The sequence below is a fragment of the Erinaceus europaeus genome, chromosome 1 (assembly GCF_950295315.1).
Source record: "Erinaceus europaeus chromosome 1, mEriEur2.1, whole genome shotgun sequence".
Lineage (NCBI taxonomy): Eukaryota > Metazoa > Chordata > Mammalia > Eulipotyphla > Erinaceidae > Erinaceus > Erinaceus europaeus.
This window is the reverse complement of record NC_080162.1, coordinates 159,968,797-159,985,372: the sequence shown is the minus strand read 5'-3', so window position 1 is coordinate 159,985,372 and position 16,576 is coordinate 159,968,797. Positions and strand designations below refer to the sequence as shown.

Below are 16,576 nucleotides of genomic sequence, written 5' to 3'. Positions count from 1 at the left end.
AGATTACAGAAACAGTCCAAGGAAATGAAGAAACATAATCTGATCCATCATCTCCCACTAATCAATATATAAACAAAACCAAACCCAATATTCATAACAGCACCACCTGTTGGCCCAGCAATAAACAGCATGCTAAATGCACAAATAGCAGAGAATTCCCAAAAGCAGCCCTCAAAAAAAAAATAACACCTTACAGATAAAAATGAAACAGAAGAATCCCGAAATTATAAATCTAGAAACAGCACAGTAGTATGAAGTTAGAAATCAGCCACAAAAAAAAGGGGGGGAAATACCTCAAAGTATAGAGACTAAATAATGTTTCTTAACACGAGTCATTGAAGAAAGCAAAATGGAAATCAAGAATTACCTCCTATCAACAACAACAACAATGGAGAATGGGAAAGCTATCAGGGGAGGGGGTGGGATATGGAGATTGGGTGGTGGGAATTGTGTGGAGTTGTACCCCTCCTACCCTATGGTTTTGTTGATTAATCCTATGGTTTTGTTGATTAATCCTTTCTTAAATAAAAATAAAAAAAAAATAAAAAAAAAAAAAATGAAGAAACCAGCTACTAGGGCCTGTGGGACAAAAAAGCAAAAGCTGTCCTGAGAGGGAAGTTCATAGCAATGCAGGCTCTCATTAATAGAGGTCTAGTAAACCATGTAACAGCCCAGCTGAACCAACTAGAAAAAGAGCAACGTAGAAAAACAAAGTCAGCAGGAGACAGGGAATAGTCAAAATCAGAGCAGAAATCAATGAAAGAGAAGACAAAAAGGGGCCAGGTGGTGGCACACCAGGTTAAGTGCACACACTTACAGTGCACAAGGACCCAGGTTTAAGTCCCTGGTCCCCACCTGCAGGGGGAAAGCTTCGTGAAAGGTGAAGCAGGGTTGCAGGTATCTCTCTCCCTCTATCTCCTCTTCCCCTCTCAATTTCTGTCTCTATCCAATAGTGAAATAAAATAAATTACAAAATAAATAATTCTTTAAAAAAAAGAGAAAGAGAAAACAAAAAGACCATCAGAGATTAATGAAACAAAGAACTGGTTTTTCAAAAGGATAAGTAAAATAGGTAAACCACTAGCTACCCTCACCAAGAGAAGGGAGAAAGCTATGGTAAAATCACTTAAAGGGTCCAGGCGGTGGCACACCCGGTTAAATGCTCATATTACAGTGCACAAGGACCTGGGTTCAATCCCCTGGTCCCCACCTGCAGGGGGAGAGGGGTAGGAGTGGTAAAAGAGGGCTGCAGGTGTCTGTCTCTTTCCTTCTCTACCTCCGCCTCCCCTCTCAATTTCTCTACCAATTTCTATCTATCCAATGATAAAGTAAAATAAATCACTTATAAATGAGAGATTACAACTGATGAGGCAGATACAAATGATCATGTGAGACTATTATGGACACCTAAATTCAAATAAATTTGAAAACCTGGAAGAAATTGACATTCTTAAAGTCATATCAACTGTCAACTTTCAAAAGAAGTAGATAAACTCAATAGGCCAATTACAGTAATCAAGTCTTCCCAAGAACAAAAGTCTTCATTAGCCCTTTTGTGGGGCTCTCCAGGACCCTACCCTCTCTAAAAACTACCCCTCTCTGAAGGGAGGCTGGACTACCCCACTCTAAAACTTGAGTACTGGCCCTGTAATGTGTGTAGCCTAGAACATTCCCAGTCATGACCACAGACTGTGAGCTCAGACTGAAAGGGACCCAGAGGTAATACAGGCTCTTGTGTTAAATATGAATATACTGTATGCTTTTCAATATTTTTAAAGTCCTACCTCCCCCAATACATACATACCTGTATTGCTTATGTATATTCTTGGGAGTGACTCAAGCATTTTGGGTAATACATAACATGAATGTGTTGCTTAGGTCCACTAGGAACAATCACATAGATGGTGGTTCTTCAAAGGATCAGTTTCACAAAGCACAATGTGCCACATCCTTCCCTACCCTATCTCACAGAGATTCTCACAGAATTCTCACAGAGAATCTGTGATAAGACACTTCCTATGAGAGTAAGATGCATATGAACATAGTCAAATGCTTCTGACTTACTTCTCATTTGATTACCAAAGATTTGCCTACATACAAAATCTGTCTTGGTACCTACTAATATCCTGACACAATTTATCAGGTTAGTCAGTGTCACATCTACCAGAGTATAATTTTGGAGAAATACAATAGTGATAAAGTAATGGGGGACCCTGCCCTCTAAAGCAGGTCAACAAGATCTTGAACCATCTGTTATAAAGAGAAAACATTCAAGTAGCAGCATGTGTATGAAGATACAAACAAGAAATGGGAATTATAGGCTAGTTCGAAATTAAACAGCTTTGCCTTGGTGGGATCATATGATTATATATTGAATTTGATTAAAAATCCCAGATAGGGGAATGGGTTAAGCACACATAGTGCAGAGCATAAGAACCAGCCTAAGAATCCTGGTTCAAGCCCCCAGCTCACCTGCAGGGAAGTAGTTTTGCAAGCATTGAAGCAGGTCTGCAGGTGTCTATCTCTCCCCTTTTCTGTCTTCACCTCCTCTCTCAATTTCTCTCTGTCCTATGTAACAATGGAAAAAAAGATGGCCTCTAGGAGCAGTGGATTCGTGGTGCAGGCACCAAACCTCAGTGATAACCCTGGAGGCAAAAAAAAAAAACAACCCAGGTAAACACTTCATAAATAACATTATTAGGAAACAATCTACACTGTCACAACAAGGTCTTATATAATAAATAAGACAGTTTGGTACTGGCATGAGGATAAACACATGGGTCAATGGAATTGATTGGCAACAAGTTAATGGGAAGCAGTCTTTCAATAATAGGTGCTTGGACAACTGAATAATCACTTGCAAAAGAATGAAGTCAGACTCCAGCCTCATGTCATATACAAATATTAGCTCAAAATAGTTGACCTAAAGGTTAAGAGGTGAAACCTATAAATGTTAGCATGTCTGAAGCTGCTAATAAATCTTAAAATGAAAACATAATTAAAAAAAAGAGCAGGCATTTAAATATACACACACAATTGGCCAGTAAGCACATGAAAATATTGTCAATATTACTAGTCACCAAATAATCACTAGGATGGCTACCCTCAAAAGCAGGTAACAAATGTTAATGAGGGTGTAGAGAAATTTGAACTCAATGTACAAGGGCACTGCCACTTTGCAAGCTAGTAAGTCAGTTCCACAAAAGGTTAAACAATTGGGGGTCGGGCGGTGGCGCAGCGGGTTAAGCGCACGTGGCGCAAAGCGCAGGGACCGGCGTAAGGATCCCGGTTCGAGCCCCCGGCTCCCCACCTGCAGGGGAGTCGCTTCACAGGCGGTGAAGCGGGTCTGCAGGTGTCTATCTTTCTCTCCCCCTCTCTCTCTGTCTTCCCCGCCTCTCTCCATTTCTCTCTGTCCTATCCAACAACAAAGCAACGTCAACAATGGCAATAATAATCGCAACGAGGCTGCAACAACTAGGGCAACAAAAAAAGGGAAAAATGGCCTCCAGGAGCGGTGGATTCGTGGTGCAGGCACCGAGCCCACCAATAACCCTGGAGGGAAAAAAAAAAAAAAAAAGGTTAAACAATTACTACATGACACAGCAAGCAATACAACTCCTAGGCAAATAGATTCACAAAGTAATGAACACCCACACACACCTGTACACAAATTGTTCAATATACAAGATGGCTCATAAAAGCCAAAATGTACAAATAATCCAAATGCTTGTCAACTGATGAATGGATAAAATGTAGTCTCACTTATGCCATCCTGACGTCCCTGGGCAAACGACCTACCATTGTGTCTTAAAACCTCCCCTGTACTGAACCCTACCCCACTAGGGAAAGATAGAAATAGGATGGGGGTATTAATCAACTTGCCAATGTCCATGTCACATGGAGAAGCAATTACAGAAGACAGATCTTCTACCTTCTGCACCCCATAAAGAATTTTGGTCCATACTCCCAGAGAGGGATAAATAATAGGAAGCTCCCAATAGAGGGGATGGGACATGGAAGTCTGGTGGTGAGTGAGGACTGTGTGGGATAGTATTCCTGTTATCTCATAATCTTGTTAATCATTATTAAATCACTAATAAAAAGTAAGATAAAAAATTGTAGTTCATCTATACAGTGGAATGCTATACAGCAATAAAGAGGAAAGAAGTGCTAATAGACCCAACAGAAGCAACTTTGAAAACATCATGCTAAGTCAAAGAAGTTACAAAGGCCACATAGCTGGTCCATTTTTAAAGATGTACAGAATAGGCAATGCTAGAGGCAGCAAAACAACTACTAGTAAGACATTAGGGAGGGTGGTGTTAAAGGAAATGCTTCTGGAATGATGAATCTGTTCTAAAATAAATCATGGTAATATCTGCACAACTTTGTCAATATACTGAAGACTACAGTATCAAACATTTTAAAATATTATATCTCAAAGTTTCCATTTTGAAAAAAATTACTATGACAGGACAAGAAGCTACTGGTTTGATGTCAATACTTTGTACATTTAAAGAGGTAACATTATAATTCCAAACACTTATCTTAGCATTTCTATAAATATACTAAAATGCAGTATGTATTAACTTCTCATTAGATCCTATTTTAGACCATTATTTTCACAGCAATTAATAATAAAGAGTTTGTGAAGCAGTGCACTTTTTATTCTAACAGAATCACATTTAACAAGTCAATCTGGGGGCTGAGATTAACCTGATAGAACCTATGTGTATTTTATCATGCACAGGGTCCTGGGTTCAAGTGACTGCATCACATGGAATCACTATGAATGGCACTGTGGAATCCTCAGGCAATCACTCAGCAGTTGCTGCATTTAAAATTTTTTAAATATTAAAAATAATCAAGGCCATATGGCTTAAAAATATTTGAGCTGAATTTTGGCTTAAGACTAATGAGAAGAATAGTTTGTTGTTAGATACTCATTTAAAAAAAAAAAAAAAAACTCTTGTTCCAGGACCAGATGAAGGAACACAATTTATCTGTTTTGTTTTCACTCATGTTCTAGTATACACTGAATAATCTTGTTTCTGTAAGATAAAATAAAATTAAGCCATAGTTTCACCCTAATGTTTTCACCTAATGTTTCACCCTTCCTTGACTATCTCATGCTGTGACAGAAACCCTACTTCTTGGGAAGTCATATTCTCCCCTCCCCAAGCCCCCATTACCGTGGTTCAAGAACTGTTTCTATGGCATCAGCTGGTTATCCAATAATTTTGGATTCTACTCATAGCGTCCTTTAAACCTTTCCTTAAAGGAACCATGTTCTTCTACATGCCACTTAAAACAACCTTTCCACATTCCTGGCTTTCCCACAAAGTGGCTGTATTAATCATATTTTATAAAACAAGCAAGTAAGGGAAAGATAAAAATCTTGGAACTGAGTCTTGGATTTGAAGACTGTCATCACCCTTCTAGCTTCAGCTAACCATCCCAGTCTTCTCTTGCAGAGTTTCTCACCCACCTTTAACTTTTGGTTAGAATAATCTGCAGACCACTCTCTAAATTTGAACTAAGCTTTTCTTTCATCATGTAACTGCTCACTTCATTTCCTTTCCTTGGAAATACTGCCTTCCTCTTATCTCCAGGAAGTCTGTACTCGCTCACATCTTAGTTTTCTCAAGATCAACGGGAAAGTTCAGCAACTCGTGCATTCTTTCTAACACTCCTTTACCTCCAGGAAGTAATGGAAACTAGTGTCACAGCACAGCTGGTGGAGGCAGACTATCATCACAGCACTTACAGGAAACACAAGACTAGTTTAACATAGTCTCCCTTACAGAATTGAAGATCTGAGTAAGGCCTGAGTATAATGTTTTAGAAAACCAGAGTAATCATTTATTTAAAATATTTATCTGCTTTTAAGCTGTGTAAACAACTTTAATACAAACAGTCAGTAGGGCATTTTCCCCATGGCACTCAAGATTTCTTCTCTTTCTGCTGCGGTAGGCATATACGGTTCCAAACCCTTCTGTCTTCGATGGATCATGATAGAATTCTGTGTGTAGGTATAGAAAAGAAATCAAAATCAGTTATTCATTAAATGCTAATCATTTGCCAGTCATATGCTATTGCTTCCTCAAAAGAAAATTCCAAAAACTTTCAAAAAAAAAAAAAAATTAACCCTATGACTCCAGATGTTTTTAAGCTATTAATTAAACATAACCAATTGAGTCCCTATAGGAATATATTGACAGTAACTAAGATGAGGACACACTGTTTAGCTAGAAAAGTTCAAGGTAACAATTCACTAATGACTCCAAGTTAGCCTAGAGAAAAGAATCATGTATCAACAGGACATCAATTCAGGTTTACAACATGTAAGATGACAGTCCCAAAATCTATATTATAAATGTTATACTGAGAAAATAGCTGTAACATAATAGCATCATATATAGTCAGCAGTCATATACACTGTTTTATTATATCTCTTGATAGGATCATTTTCTCTTATGCATGACTAACCTCCTCAGAGGCCATACCTGTACAAACTCCACTGCTAATGTTGCATTTCTACAAAAATGACATTTCTTGGAATAGCTGCATCCATTCAGAGAAATAAAATTAATTACCTATGTCTAAAGAAAAATGTTACTATGGGTAGTATTAGGAAAACAGGCAGAAATAGAAGCCTAAAACACATTACAATGGGCAAATTATCTTCTGTTTCTCTCCAAGAAAACCAAAATTATAACAAGGTCAATGTTTTAAGAGCTGAAGACGCTCATTTACCTCTGTGTCACTTACACTTAAAAATTGTAGTCTTTGCAAAAGCTGAATAAGGGCAAGAGACTGGCATACTTTAACGATGATTCTTTAGTCACTATCAGGCCATTTCACCAGCTGGGGCCCTAATCAGGGAATCCTGAGATTCCCAAACAGACATGATGGGCCTAGAACTTGAATAAATCCCTCTCTCCATTGATACTGGTCATTTCTATCAGGAACAACAAAATAAATCCCTCTGTGGGCCCCCATAGGATCTTGCCCTCAACTTGGATCAACAATGGTTGATCCCAAAGGGAGGATGGACAACATACTCTATGCTACACCTGAGGAAGATGGGTCCATATTGGGGCAGCATGGAATGTTCCTACTCATGACCACAGAATGTGAGTTCAGATCTACAGGGATGCAGAGGTCACACAGGCTCCTAAGCTAATTATGGGCCCCAGATCAGATCAAGTCGATGGGGTTTACAGTCAACAATATTTATACCCCTTTCCCATATTAGGGAGCTACTCTCTTCCCTGATCCAGCTTTCTGGTCCTTTTCCCAGCCATGACATCAACTCCCCAGACAATAACCTGGATCCACCTGCATATCAGATTTCAGGCTCAGGCAAAAAAAAAAGGGGGGGCTACAGGCCCTTTGAAATATAACTAAAATATGCCTACTAGCTATCTACAAAATGGAGGACCCCTCAGCATTTCATCTGCAGTATTCCAGCCTTTAGGTCCATGATTGTTCAACAATTTGTTTGGCTTTATATGTTAACTCTCTTTTCAGCCACCAGATTCCAGATGCTAGCAGGATATGACCAGACTTTCCAGACAGATAACCCCACCAATGTGCCTTGGAGCTCTGCTTCTCCAGAGCCCTTCCCCATTAGGGAAAGAGAAAGGCAGGCTGAGAGTATGGATCGACCTGTCAACACCCATGTTTAGCGGGCGTTGTTCAGCACCCATGTTCATTCAACCTTCAACCTTCTGCATCCCACAATGATCTTGAGTCCATATCCCAGAGGGGTAAAAAATAGGAAAGCTATCAGGGGAGGGGATGGGATACGGAGGTCTGGTGGTGGGAATTGTGCGAAATTATACCCCTCTTATCCTATAGTTTTGTCAACATTTCCTTTTTATAAATTAAAAAAAAATGTTTAAAAAAATTGTAGTCTTAAACTCTGGAGTACAATAAGCCACTACCATGAGCTATCAGGATCCATTAGGGCTAAAGTAGCGCATAAAGTATACAGATACTTAAGTTTCCTTACAGTCAATACTAAGGACTGTGGGTACTAACTAATTTCAGGCTTCAGCTTCAAGCCTAAGAGAGATTTAACACAAATCTAACAAAGCTAGACTTACCCAGAATTTCCGGCAGTTTTTGTACTTCAGGAAGTAAGCATAGCACCTACTCTTATCATACTTATTTTCTTCCATGCATCTGGTAGAAGCATCTGATTCCTTAAATATTTAAAATAGGCATCATTTAGGAGGTATAATGGGATCTAAAATACAAAACAAAACAAAGAAACAAAAATTGATGGCACTGCCTCCCCACCCCAACCCCAAAAACAGATATGAAATAGTTTCCTTTTTATCCCTTTAATAAACAAAAATTAAGCATCTTTCCAGCAACTGCAGTATCCACTCTTCTGTGGGGGGAGTAGCTGGGGGAAGTTATCTTCCTTTCTATACCCCCAGGTAGTAATTGAACATCTAGCCAAAGGAAGTTGAGCTCAAAGAATAAGATCACTCACCCAGAAATCATTAAAAATAATAATAATATATATAGTACTGTAATAAAAAAAAAAAAAGACAGTGTCATTTGGGACAAAATGGATGGAATTGGAGGTGATTATGCTCAGGATCAGTGAAAGGAGAAAGAACAACTACTGGTTGATTTCACTCATGTACAATATAGAGAACTGAAAAACATGAATTTGAAAAAAATAGTCAAACCATATCTAAGGCCTTAGGAGAACTATGGTGGCTATCGCTGGAGAGGTGGGGACACAGAGCTTTGGTGGTGGGAATGATGTGGAACTATACCCCTATTACCTTATAATCTTGTAAGTTATAATAAAAGTAAAGTAAAAGGATGCCGAGGCAAGTGCAATGTGCTCACAATCACTGCTACATGACTAGAATGAAAACCCAGTGCTCAGTTTCAGACAGTCTCTTGCTCTTCCAAGTTCTCGCTTTGACTTGAATATCTGATGTTAATGTTGGTTTCAAGATCCTCCATAAATCACTAATAACTGGTTTGCATCACGGCAATTTACATCAACTCCACTCATCTTGATGTATTTTGAACTATCATTTGCTTTAGTATACAAGTAGATGCTCTATTACGTGTGCAACTTTAACAGATATCATTAATATCATTTCAAAAACCCAAGAGAGCAACACAGGACCTTGTATGCAAAGGATGATAGCTACTACATAGGAGTTAAACTTTAAGTTGCCTAAATTAGAAACAGAGTGGGTATCAAACTTCAAAGTGAAAGGTATGATTTTGAGATGTCATCGATAAGATTAACTACAGAGGTAATTAGCTTATAGATCAAACAAACATCGTCTATCTAAACAGACTTAAGCTACTGCAAACATCTGATATAAAAAAGAGCTACATTTTTATGCGGAATGTTTAAGAAATATGTGTATAATATCAAGGAATGCAATTTTCAAAGCACCAGTCTGATGACTTCAAAGTGGCAAAGTCACAAGTAAGTACTGCTTGTCATATCAAATAAATGTCAATAAAAGCTTTTTTTTTCTTTTTGACAGCAAACCATTGTTTATGACCTTTTGTGAAAACCTTTAGTTTTAAATAGATTAATTCTACTGAATACCTAGCCCATTACTTTCAGCTAGTTTACCTGAAGGACATGGTGGAATTACTGTTACTAAAACAAATAGTGGTAGTTTAAGACTGATGCTTTCCAACTTTTCACTTTTAAAGATTTTCCTCAATGTCAAATTCTGAAAAGTATTACTGACAACTAAATGCATGTATATTATACAAAATTTTACTGAATAGATATGAATCCGTTCACTAAACTAAGAATACCTAAAAACACTCCAGTTAAAAAAAAAAAAAAAAGGGATTCGGGCGGTAGTGCAGCGAGTTAAGCACACGTGGCGCAAAGCAAGGACCCATGTAAGGATCCCCGGCTCCCTACCTGCAGGGGGGTCGCTTCACAGGTGGTGAAGCAGGTCTGCAGGTGTCTTTCTCTTCCCCTCCTCTCTCCACTTCTCTGTCCTATCCAAGAATACCAACATCAATAACAATAATAACTACAACAAAAAAACAACAAGGGCAACAAATGGGAATAAATAAATAAAAATTTTTTTTAAATGGGCTGGCAAAATAATCACCTGGATAGTACACTACAGGCCCTTTGAAATATAACTAAAATATGCCTACTAGCTATCTACAAAATGGAGGACCCCTCGGCACTTCATCTGCACTATTCCAGCATAACACAAGAGCAACACAGACTTAACTCTAGCCCCCAGTACACTGGAGGAAGCCTTCATGATGAGGTTTCTTTCTCTTCCTCTCTCTCTGCCTGAAAAGTCATCCCAGAGCTATGAAGCCTGGTGATAACAGAAAAAAAAAAAAGAAGAAAGAAAGAAAGAGAGCAGGCCAGGAATGTGTTTTGCATAGGAAAAAAAAAATCAAACAGACAATAACAAAAACACTTTCAATCAGCAACTGCACAAAATCAAAAGAAGCTAGTTTGGGACTTAACACTCATGAAAATTAAAAGCAAACCAGCTTACCAACAAACAAGGATTTATGTCAGGATCTCTCAGCCTCTGTGCTGCAAAGGGCATCCTAATAGTCTTCTCACTGTAGGTACATATTGGGGGTGGGGGGAAGAGTTAGATGGTGGGTGACAGAAAATAAATCTCATTCAGCTTTTACATACTTGGAAAATTAACTTCGGCATGATTATCTAGTGAGGAAGTTCTTATATTCTCTGTAATTTGAGAGCAAAGACTTAAAGCCATATTGAAGTGAATCTACTACATTAATTAAAATGTCCACTATAATTCAGTTTTAGTATATTACCCATTCCTAAAGTTTCAGCAAATAAATGCACTAACAAAACCTAAGAATACAGTATGCACTGTAATACATTAATTAGCATACAAAATAAGTGTGAAATAATTTAGGACAGCCCAACTTTAGCAGAAACATTTGTGGTCAGCACTGTGGTAGCCAATATATTAAAAAAGTTATTGTTTGACATGCTTAAAAATGAAAGCTGAAACTTTACATCCAGTGGTATTCTCGATTAAGCTGATACTTCCCTGGGCTGGAGAAGTCAGCAAATGGTATTGTAGTTCATTAATCTTTTAATGCAAATTTTATAGAAACAGTTCTAGGGAAGTTTATCAATTAAAGACAGTGACTGTTCCCTAAGAGCCAATTTGTTACTCCAAGTCAAGTTACACAGTCATATAAACCAGAGACAACTGCTCCTTACAGTGGAGTTCAAAAGAAATTAGTACGTCTGTTTTCTTCAAAGACATGTCAGGGAAACTAAGAGAGAACATTTTAAAAACATGAGTCAACTAACATGACTATTCCAAAGTGTTTTCGTAGTTTCACTGTAGTGGTAGAGTAGTGATGAGCTACTGACATTTTCTTCTCTTAAGCAGGACAGTGTTGGAGTACTGTAATTTATCCAGCCATTGATTAAGCTGGCTAGAACTGGCATGAACTTGGGGCCCTATTCGGGGAGTCATGAGATTCCCACACAGACATGATGGGCCTAGACCTCAAATAAATACCTCTCTCCACCGTTATCAATCATTCCTATCAGGAACTATACAATAGACCCCTTTGTGGGCCCCCATAGGACCTTGCCCTTAACTTGGATCAACAATGGTAGAGAATGTTCCATCCTCCCAAGGGAGTCTGGACAATATACTCTATGCTACACCTGAGGAAGATGGTTCCTGATATTGGGGAAGCTTGGAATGTTCCTACTTATGATCACAGAACGTGAGCTCAGATTTACAGGGATGCAGAGGTCACATAGGCTCCTAAGCTAAATATGGGCCCCAGATCACATCAAATCAATGGGGTTTACAGTCAACAATATTTATACACCTTTCCCATATTAGGAAGCTACTCTCTTCCCTGATCCAGCTTTCTGGTCCTTCTGCCAGCCATAACATCACCTCCCCAGACAATAATTAGGATTCACCTGCATATCAGATTTCAGGCTCGGGGGGAAAAAATAAACAAACAAAAAAAAACACTAGTATAGCCACAGGCCCTTTGGAATATAACTAAAATATGCCTACCAGCTATCTACAAAATGGAGGGGCCCCCAACTCTTCATCTGTACTATTCAAACCTTTAGGTCCATGATTGATCAACAATTTATTTGGCTTTGTATGTTAACTCTCTTTTCAGCCACCAGGTTCCCAGATGCTAGCAGGATGCGACCAGATTTCCCTGGACAGACAACCCCACCAATATGTCCTGGAGCTCCGCTTCCCCAGAGCCTTTTCCCACTAGGAAAAGAGAAAGACAGGCTGGGAATATGGATCAACCTGTCAACGCCCATGTTCAATGGGGAAGCAATTACAGAAGCCAGACCTTCCACCTTCTGCATCCCATAATGACCTTGGGTCCATACTCTCACAGGGTTAAAGAATAGGAAAGCTATCAGGGGATGGGATACAGAGTTTTCTTGTGGTGGGAAGGAATTGTGCGAAGTTGTACCCCTCTTATCCTATGGTTTTGTCAATGTTTCATTTTTATAAATAAAAAATTAAATTAAAAAAAAAGAAATGCGAATAAAGACAGCAATGAGATACCAAAAAAAAAAAAAGAAAAAAAAGAACTGGCATGAACTCCACAATTACTCTTGCGTATACTGTCCCCCATGCCTGGCCATGAGCACAGTCAGGCAAAGTCTATGAGCATGCCACCAACAATTATTTTATATGATCTACGCTAACCTTAAGGAACCCATTTAACTTGTACTGACAATCCTGTTCTAGCTGAATCATCTTCCATCAAAAGACAGGACAAACCAAAATACCAAGTACAAACAAAACTGCATAGTCAGTATAGCCACACAGAGGACGTATTTTCTTTTTGGCCTTCACTGGTCCAAGACAACCTTTTTCAGAGACAAAGAACAAAATGCCAAAAGACAGACACAACAGCACTGAAGATTCCAAAAGCACAGTTGGGGCTGGGCTTGAGACTGGGCCACACACATGACAAAGTAGTTGCACTACCCAGGTGAGCTACTTTGCTTGTCTAATAGACGTTAACTTTTACAATAATTTTTTCCCTCTTCCTTTATCTCTGCTGGGCCCATCCAACAATAGCAGTTTGGAGAGGTGGCTCAGTGGGTAAAGCATAAGCTTTGAAAACTTGAATCTTGGGTTCAACCCACAGCACTGCATAAGGCTGGAGCCAACACTCTGGCAAACATATCAGTCAGGTTCAGAGAAATATAGCACATTCAGGAAAAACTAGTGACCTAGAGTTCAGTACAGGGACAAAGTAGTTGGATAACGGAGATAAATCTTTGCAAACAAGGATGGAAAGTTTAGACTCTTCAGTCTTTTAACTTCTAATATCCACGAAGTAATCGTGTTGTATTATTTTCATTGAACAATATGTTAATTATACCTATCAAAACATCTTGGCAAAGAGGAAAATTAAGATGCAGTTCAATAATTTGTATGAGATTCTTCCTCTCATGAACACAAATCCTTCCAGGTTTAACTTCTTCCCATGAGAAATGATAGTACTAAGTAAAGTCACGACGTTTTCTTTTTTTTACATCTATCCTATGAAATGAAAACACAGAATTCTGTTTAGTTGCTCATATTTCTTGGATATAATCAGAAAATCAGACACAGACAAAACTTATGATACGTGCTTAACATGAAAAGTGTTCTTTTCAGCATTTCACTATCATAATCATGAGACAGGAATTCTTTAAAAATAATACCTAAATCACATTACATATACCAGAGTCAAACTTGCAGCAGGAGTTTCTTCACATTTCAGTTCCTCTTCCTTCCAGCCTCTAAATACAAGACAATCTAAGTTTGGATTTCTGGATGTCACCTTTCTGTTAATTCCTCATGTTTCCACGGGAGATGCAGAGGAATTGTCAATTTACAATGAGAAGCAGGGCTGGAGAGCAAGATGAATGTTCTGCGGAGACTCCCTAACTTTCTGATGATACCAAGTAAACACTGCAAGGCTCCACTGGCAGGAAGATAGCCAGAAAAAAAACCAAAAGTTTGACAGGTCACAAAAAGCACAGCGCATTTGAAAAAATAATAATAAAATCGCCCCTCCCCCTCCAGTGCAAACTTCTGTTTAAAAATTTGCCTTGATTCCCCCCCAGCCCCCAATTCTAGGATGCACCCCAGGCTCCAAATTTGCACGGGGAGCCCGAACTGAAGAAGACACCCGCGCTGGTCTGTCAGAACTAGGAAGGGTCCTTGACTCTTAGGCTAAAAGGCAGAAGCAGCCACCGAGAAACTGTAACGCGGGATGCGAGTTCAATGCAGCAAGCAGAGGCAGGGCCAGAAAGTCAGGGTAACACAGTGGGGGTGGGGGGGAAGAAAGAGGCCTGGCAACCATATATCCCCACCGTGCACTGCGATCGCAGGTGAGTACACCTTGTTTTGACCTTTAATGCTGCCGAGAGAGGCAGGGACCAAGGAAAAGCAAGAAACGGGTGGTAGGAAGTGGAGCAATTATAATTCAACAGCAGGGAAGGAGAGTGAAGAGAGAGTCCGGGGTGCTGGGGCAGGGTAAGGGGGTGACCCTCCACGTCCCCGGCCCAACCAGACCTGAGTCGCGAGGAGCAGGACAGACAAGAAGAGGCCCGCGTTGCAGCGAAGCCAGGTAGAACTGGCTACTGCCGAGGAAGGGGAGTCTAGCCCCTCTGCACCCCCCTCTTTCCGCTTCCACACAGCAGACGCGGAGCGAGGGTGGGGAACCACTCACCTCGGGCGCCAGTACAAGCGCCCAGGCCGTCTGCAGCTCCAAACACGTCAATGGCTCACGCAGCTAGACCTTAAATAGTGCACATCCTAACTTGCTGCCCCCGCTCCCGGGCGGCCGCCGACCCAATCAGCGGCCCTCGACGACAGACTGACAGCTGAGCAGCGCCCAGTGCGGTGGGGGCGGGCGGAGCTAGCCCCGCCTCGATCTGACCGTAGGAAGGCAAAGGCGGGGGTAGTGGGCGGGGCGTAGCTCTATGCCCCGCCCCTATCCCCGCCCCGCTGTGCTCCCTCTCGCATCGGGCCCGCCTCTTAACACTTCGGCTTGACGGGCGGCGCCGGCGACCAATCGGCCGGCCCATCTCCCGGCGGCGGCGGCGTCGAGTGGTTGGCGTCCGGTAGAGCTCGAGCGGGGGGCGGGCCCAGCGGCGGGCGGGGGCCGAGGGCGGGCCGGTGGGAGGTGGGGGCGGTGGCCGAGGCGGCCGGGGGAGGTGGCGGTGGGCGCGACGTCGGCGGCGGTGGCGGCGGCGGCGGCAGCTGCAAGTTGGGCTGCAGGGGCAGCGCATACACTACAATGGCTGCTGGAAAGAGGCGTAAGGAAACAATTTCCAGGCCCGCCGCGTCCAGCCCGAAATATGAGAAAAAAATTATTAGAAATTCCGCGGGCGGTGTAAAGGCGGCGGACGGGCCGGAGGGAGGATGTTAAAGCCCCGCGGTGAGTTCTCCCGGGGTCCGGGGCGGTGGAGAGGCGTTTAGCGGGAGAAATATCAGGGTTATTTAAATTATGGGACTAGCCGAGGGGGCAGAGGAGCAGCAGCGGCGGCAGGAGGAGGAAAAGTTTGTGCTACTTTCAGCCCCTGCTCAGGACCCCAGAGAGAAAAATAATAATAAAAAATAGAATAAAATAATTCAGCGGGGGTGCGAGGACTCCCGAAGTCGCTTCTGACAGGGCAGGGGGCGATGCGGCTGTTGACCCAAAGGTGAGGTCGGTGGGAAAAAAAAAAATCTCTTTATTCAGGGTCTGGAAAGTTTGAAAAGTTTTCCTCCTCCTCCTCGTCCTCCTCCTCCTCCTCTCTGGTGCTGTGAATATTGTGACAGCGGCAGCGGCTGCAGCCGAGAGCGGAAGACATTAGAGACCCGAAAAATCAAGGAAAAATTAATATAAATTCAGTTTTAAGAGTAAACTCTCCGCATTTTCCACCAAAACATCCCGGGGGAAGGTCGCTCCCCACAGGGCCTGGCGGAAACCCCCAGTCGGCAATATTTGGGGGGCACTTTGAGTGACTTGGGGTAACTTTGCCCCTTTTTCCAAAGAGGTTTTTTTCTTTGGGGGGAGAAATGAATTTGTTTTTGCCCTTTCCTCAGAGGTGGGTGAGTCGGGGTCGGGGTGCGGGGTCTGCGGGGAGGTGTGAGCCCTAGATGTGTGGCTGCGAGGGGGGGTAGGGGGAGGGGGTGCTAAATGAAAGCAGGAGATCTGCACAGAGCAGGGACAGCTTGTTGTCAGTATCATAAACAACCAAAATGGAGGGAGAACTCAGGCATATAACCAAATAAAAATTTTTAAAAAATCGCAAAAAATCCCTAAAAATCCGGGATGCTCCCCCTTTTCTCGCTAAAGGTAAAAGCATGAACCGCCTCTCCCCTGAAGCCCATTTTGACTTCTCAGGGACCAAGGAGTTAATATTTATTTATTTTTTTAAAACTTTCGAAGGGCAAAAGTCTTTTATAACTCAACCGACAATGAGAAAACGTGAAAATCCGATGCGAGAGAAGGAGGGGGAGAGAGGGGGGAGGTGGTAGTGCAGAAACTGCTCAACTTATTG

General features: G+C 41.4%; 2 protein-coding genes and 1 long non-coding RNA gene across 17 annotated transcripts in view; 2 read left to right on the top strand and 1 right to left on the bottom strand.

Annotated features, from left to right (window-relative positions):
• The first annotated feature begins 3,045 nt into the window (after nucleotides 1–3,045).
• On the top strand, nucleotides 3,046–3,671 carry LOC132540767 (uncharacterized). The gene is made up of 2 exons (XR_009551912.1): nucleotides 3,046–3,206; nucleotides 3,579–3,671. It is a non-coding gene; the product is annotated as an uncharacterized LOC132540767 (long non-coding RNA).
• Nucleotides 3,672–5,834: 2,163 nt separating this feature from the next.
• CHCHD7 (coiled-coil-helix-coiled-coil-helix domain containing 7) lies at nucleotides 5,835–14,879 on the bottom strand. 11 transcript variants are annotated; one of them, XM_060198933.1, is made up of 6 exons: nucleotides 14,758–14,775; nucleotides 13,745–13,822; nucleotides 13,420–13,580; nucleotides 10,536–10,605; nucleotides 8,112–8,210; nucleotides 5,835–6,022 (listed from the first exon to the last, which is right to left on the bottom strand). In XM_060198933.1, the coding sequence occupies exons 4-6, from the start codon at nucleotides 10,587–10,589 to the stop codon at nucleotides 5,918–5,920; spliced, it is 258 nt and encodes an 85-aa protein (XP_060054916.1). In that variant the 5' UTR covers nucleotides 10,590–10,605; nucleotides 13,420–13,580; nucleotides 13,745–13,822; nucleotides 14,758–14,775; the 3' UTR covers nucleotides 5,835–5,917. The 11 variants fall into 11 exon arrangements, with proteins under 11 accessions (XP_060054916.1, XP_060054911.1, XP_060054935.1 ...); XM_060198928.1 differs by lacking the exon at nucleotides 14,758–14,775 and adding an exon at nucleotides 14,601–14,749; XM_060198952.1 differs by lacking the exon at nucleotides 14,758–14,775 and adding an exon at nucleotides 14,601–14,749 and having other exon boundaries at nucleotides 13,420–13,575; nucleotides 13,759–13,822.
• Nucleotides 14,880–15,249: 370 nt separating this feature from the next.
• Nucleotides 15,250–16,576, top strand: part of PLAG1 (PLAG1 zinc finger) — a 44,393-nt gene continuing 43,066 nt past the window's right edge. For all 5 annotated transcript variants that reach the window (XM_007531518.3, XM_007531517.3, XM_060198907.1 and 2 more), the window contains exon 1: nucleotides 15,250–15,468. The gene's annotated coding sequence lies outside the window, so the exon portion shown is untranslated. The remainder of the gene's footprint in view (nucleotides 15,469–16,576) is intronic.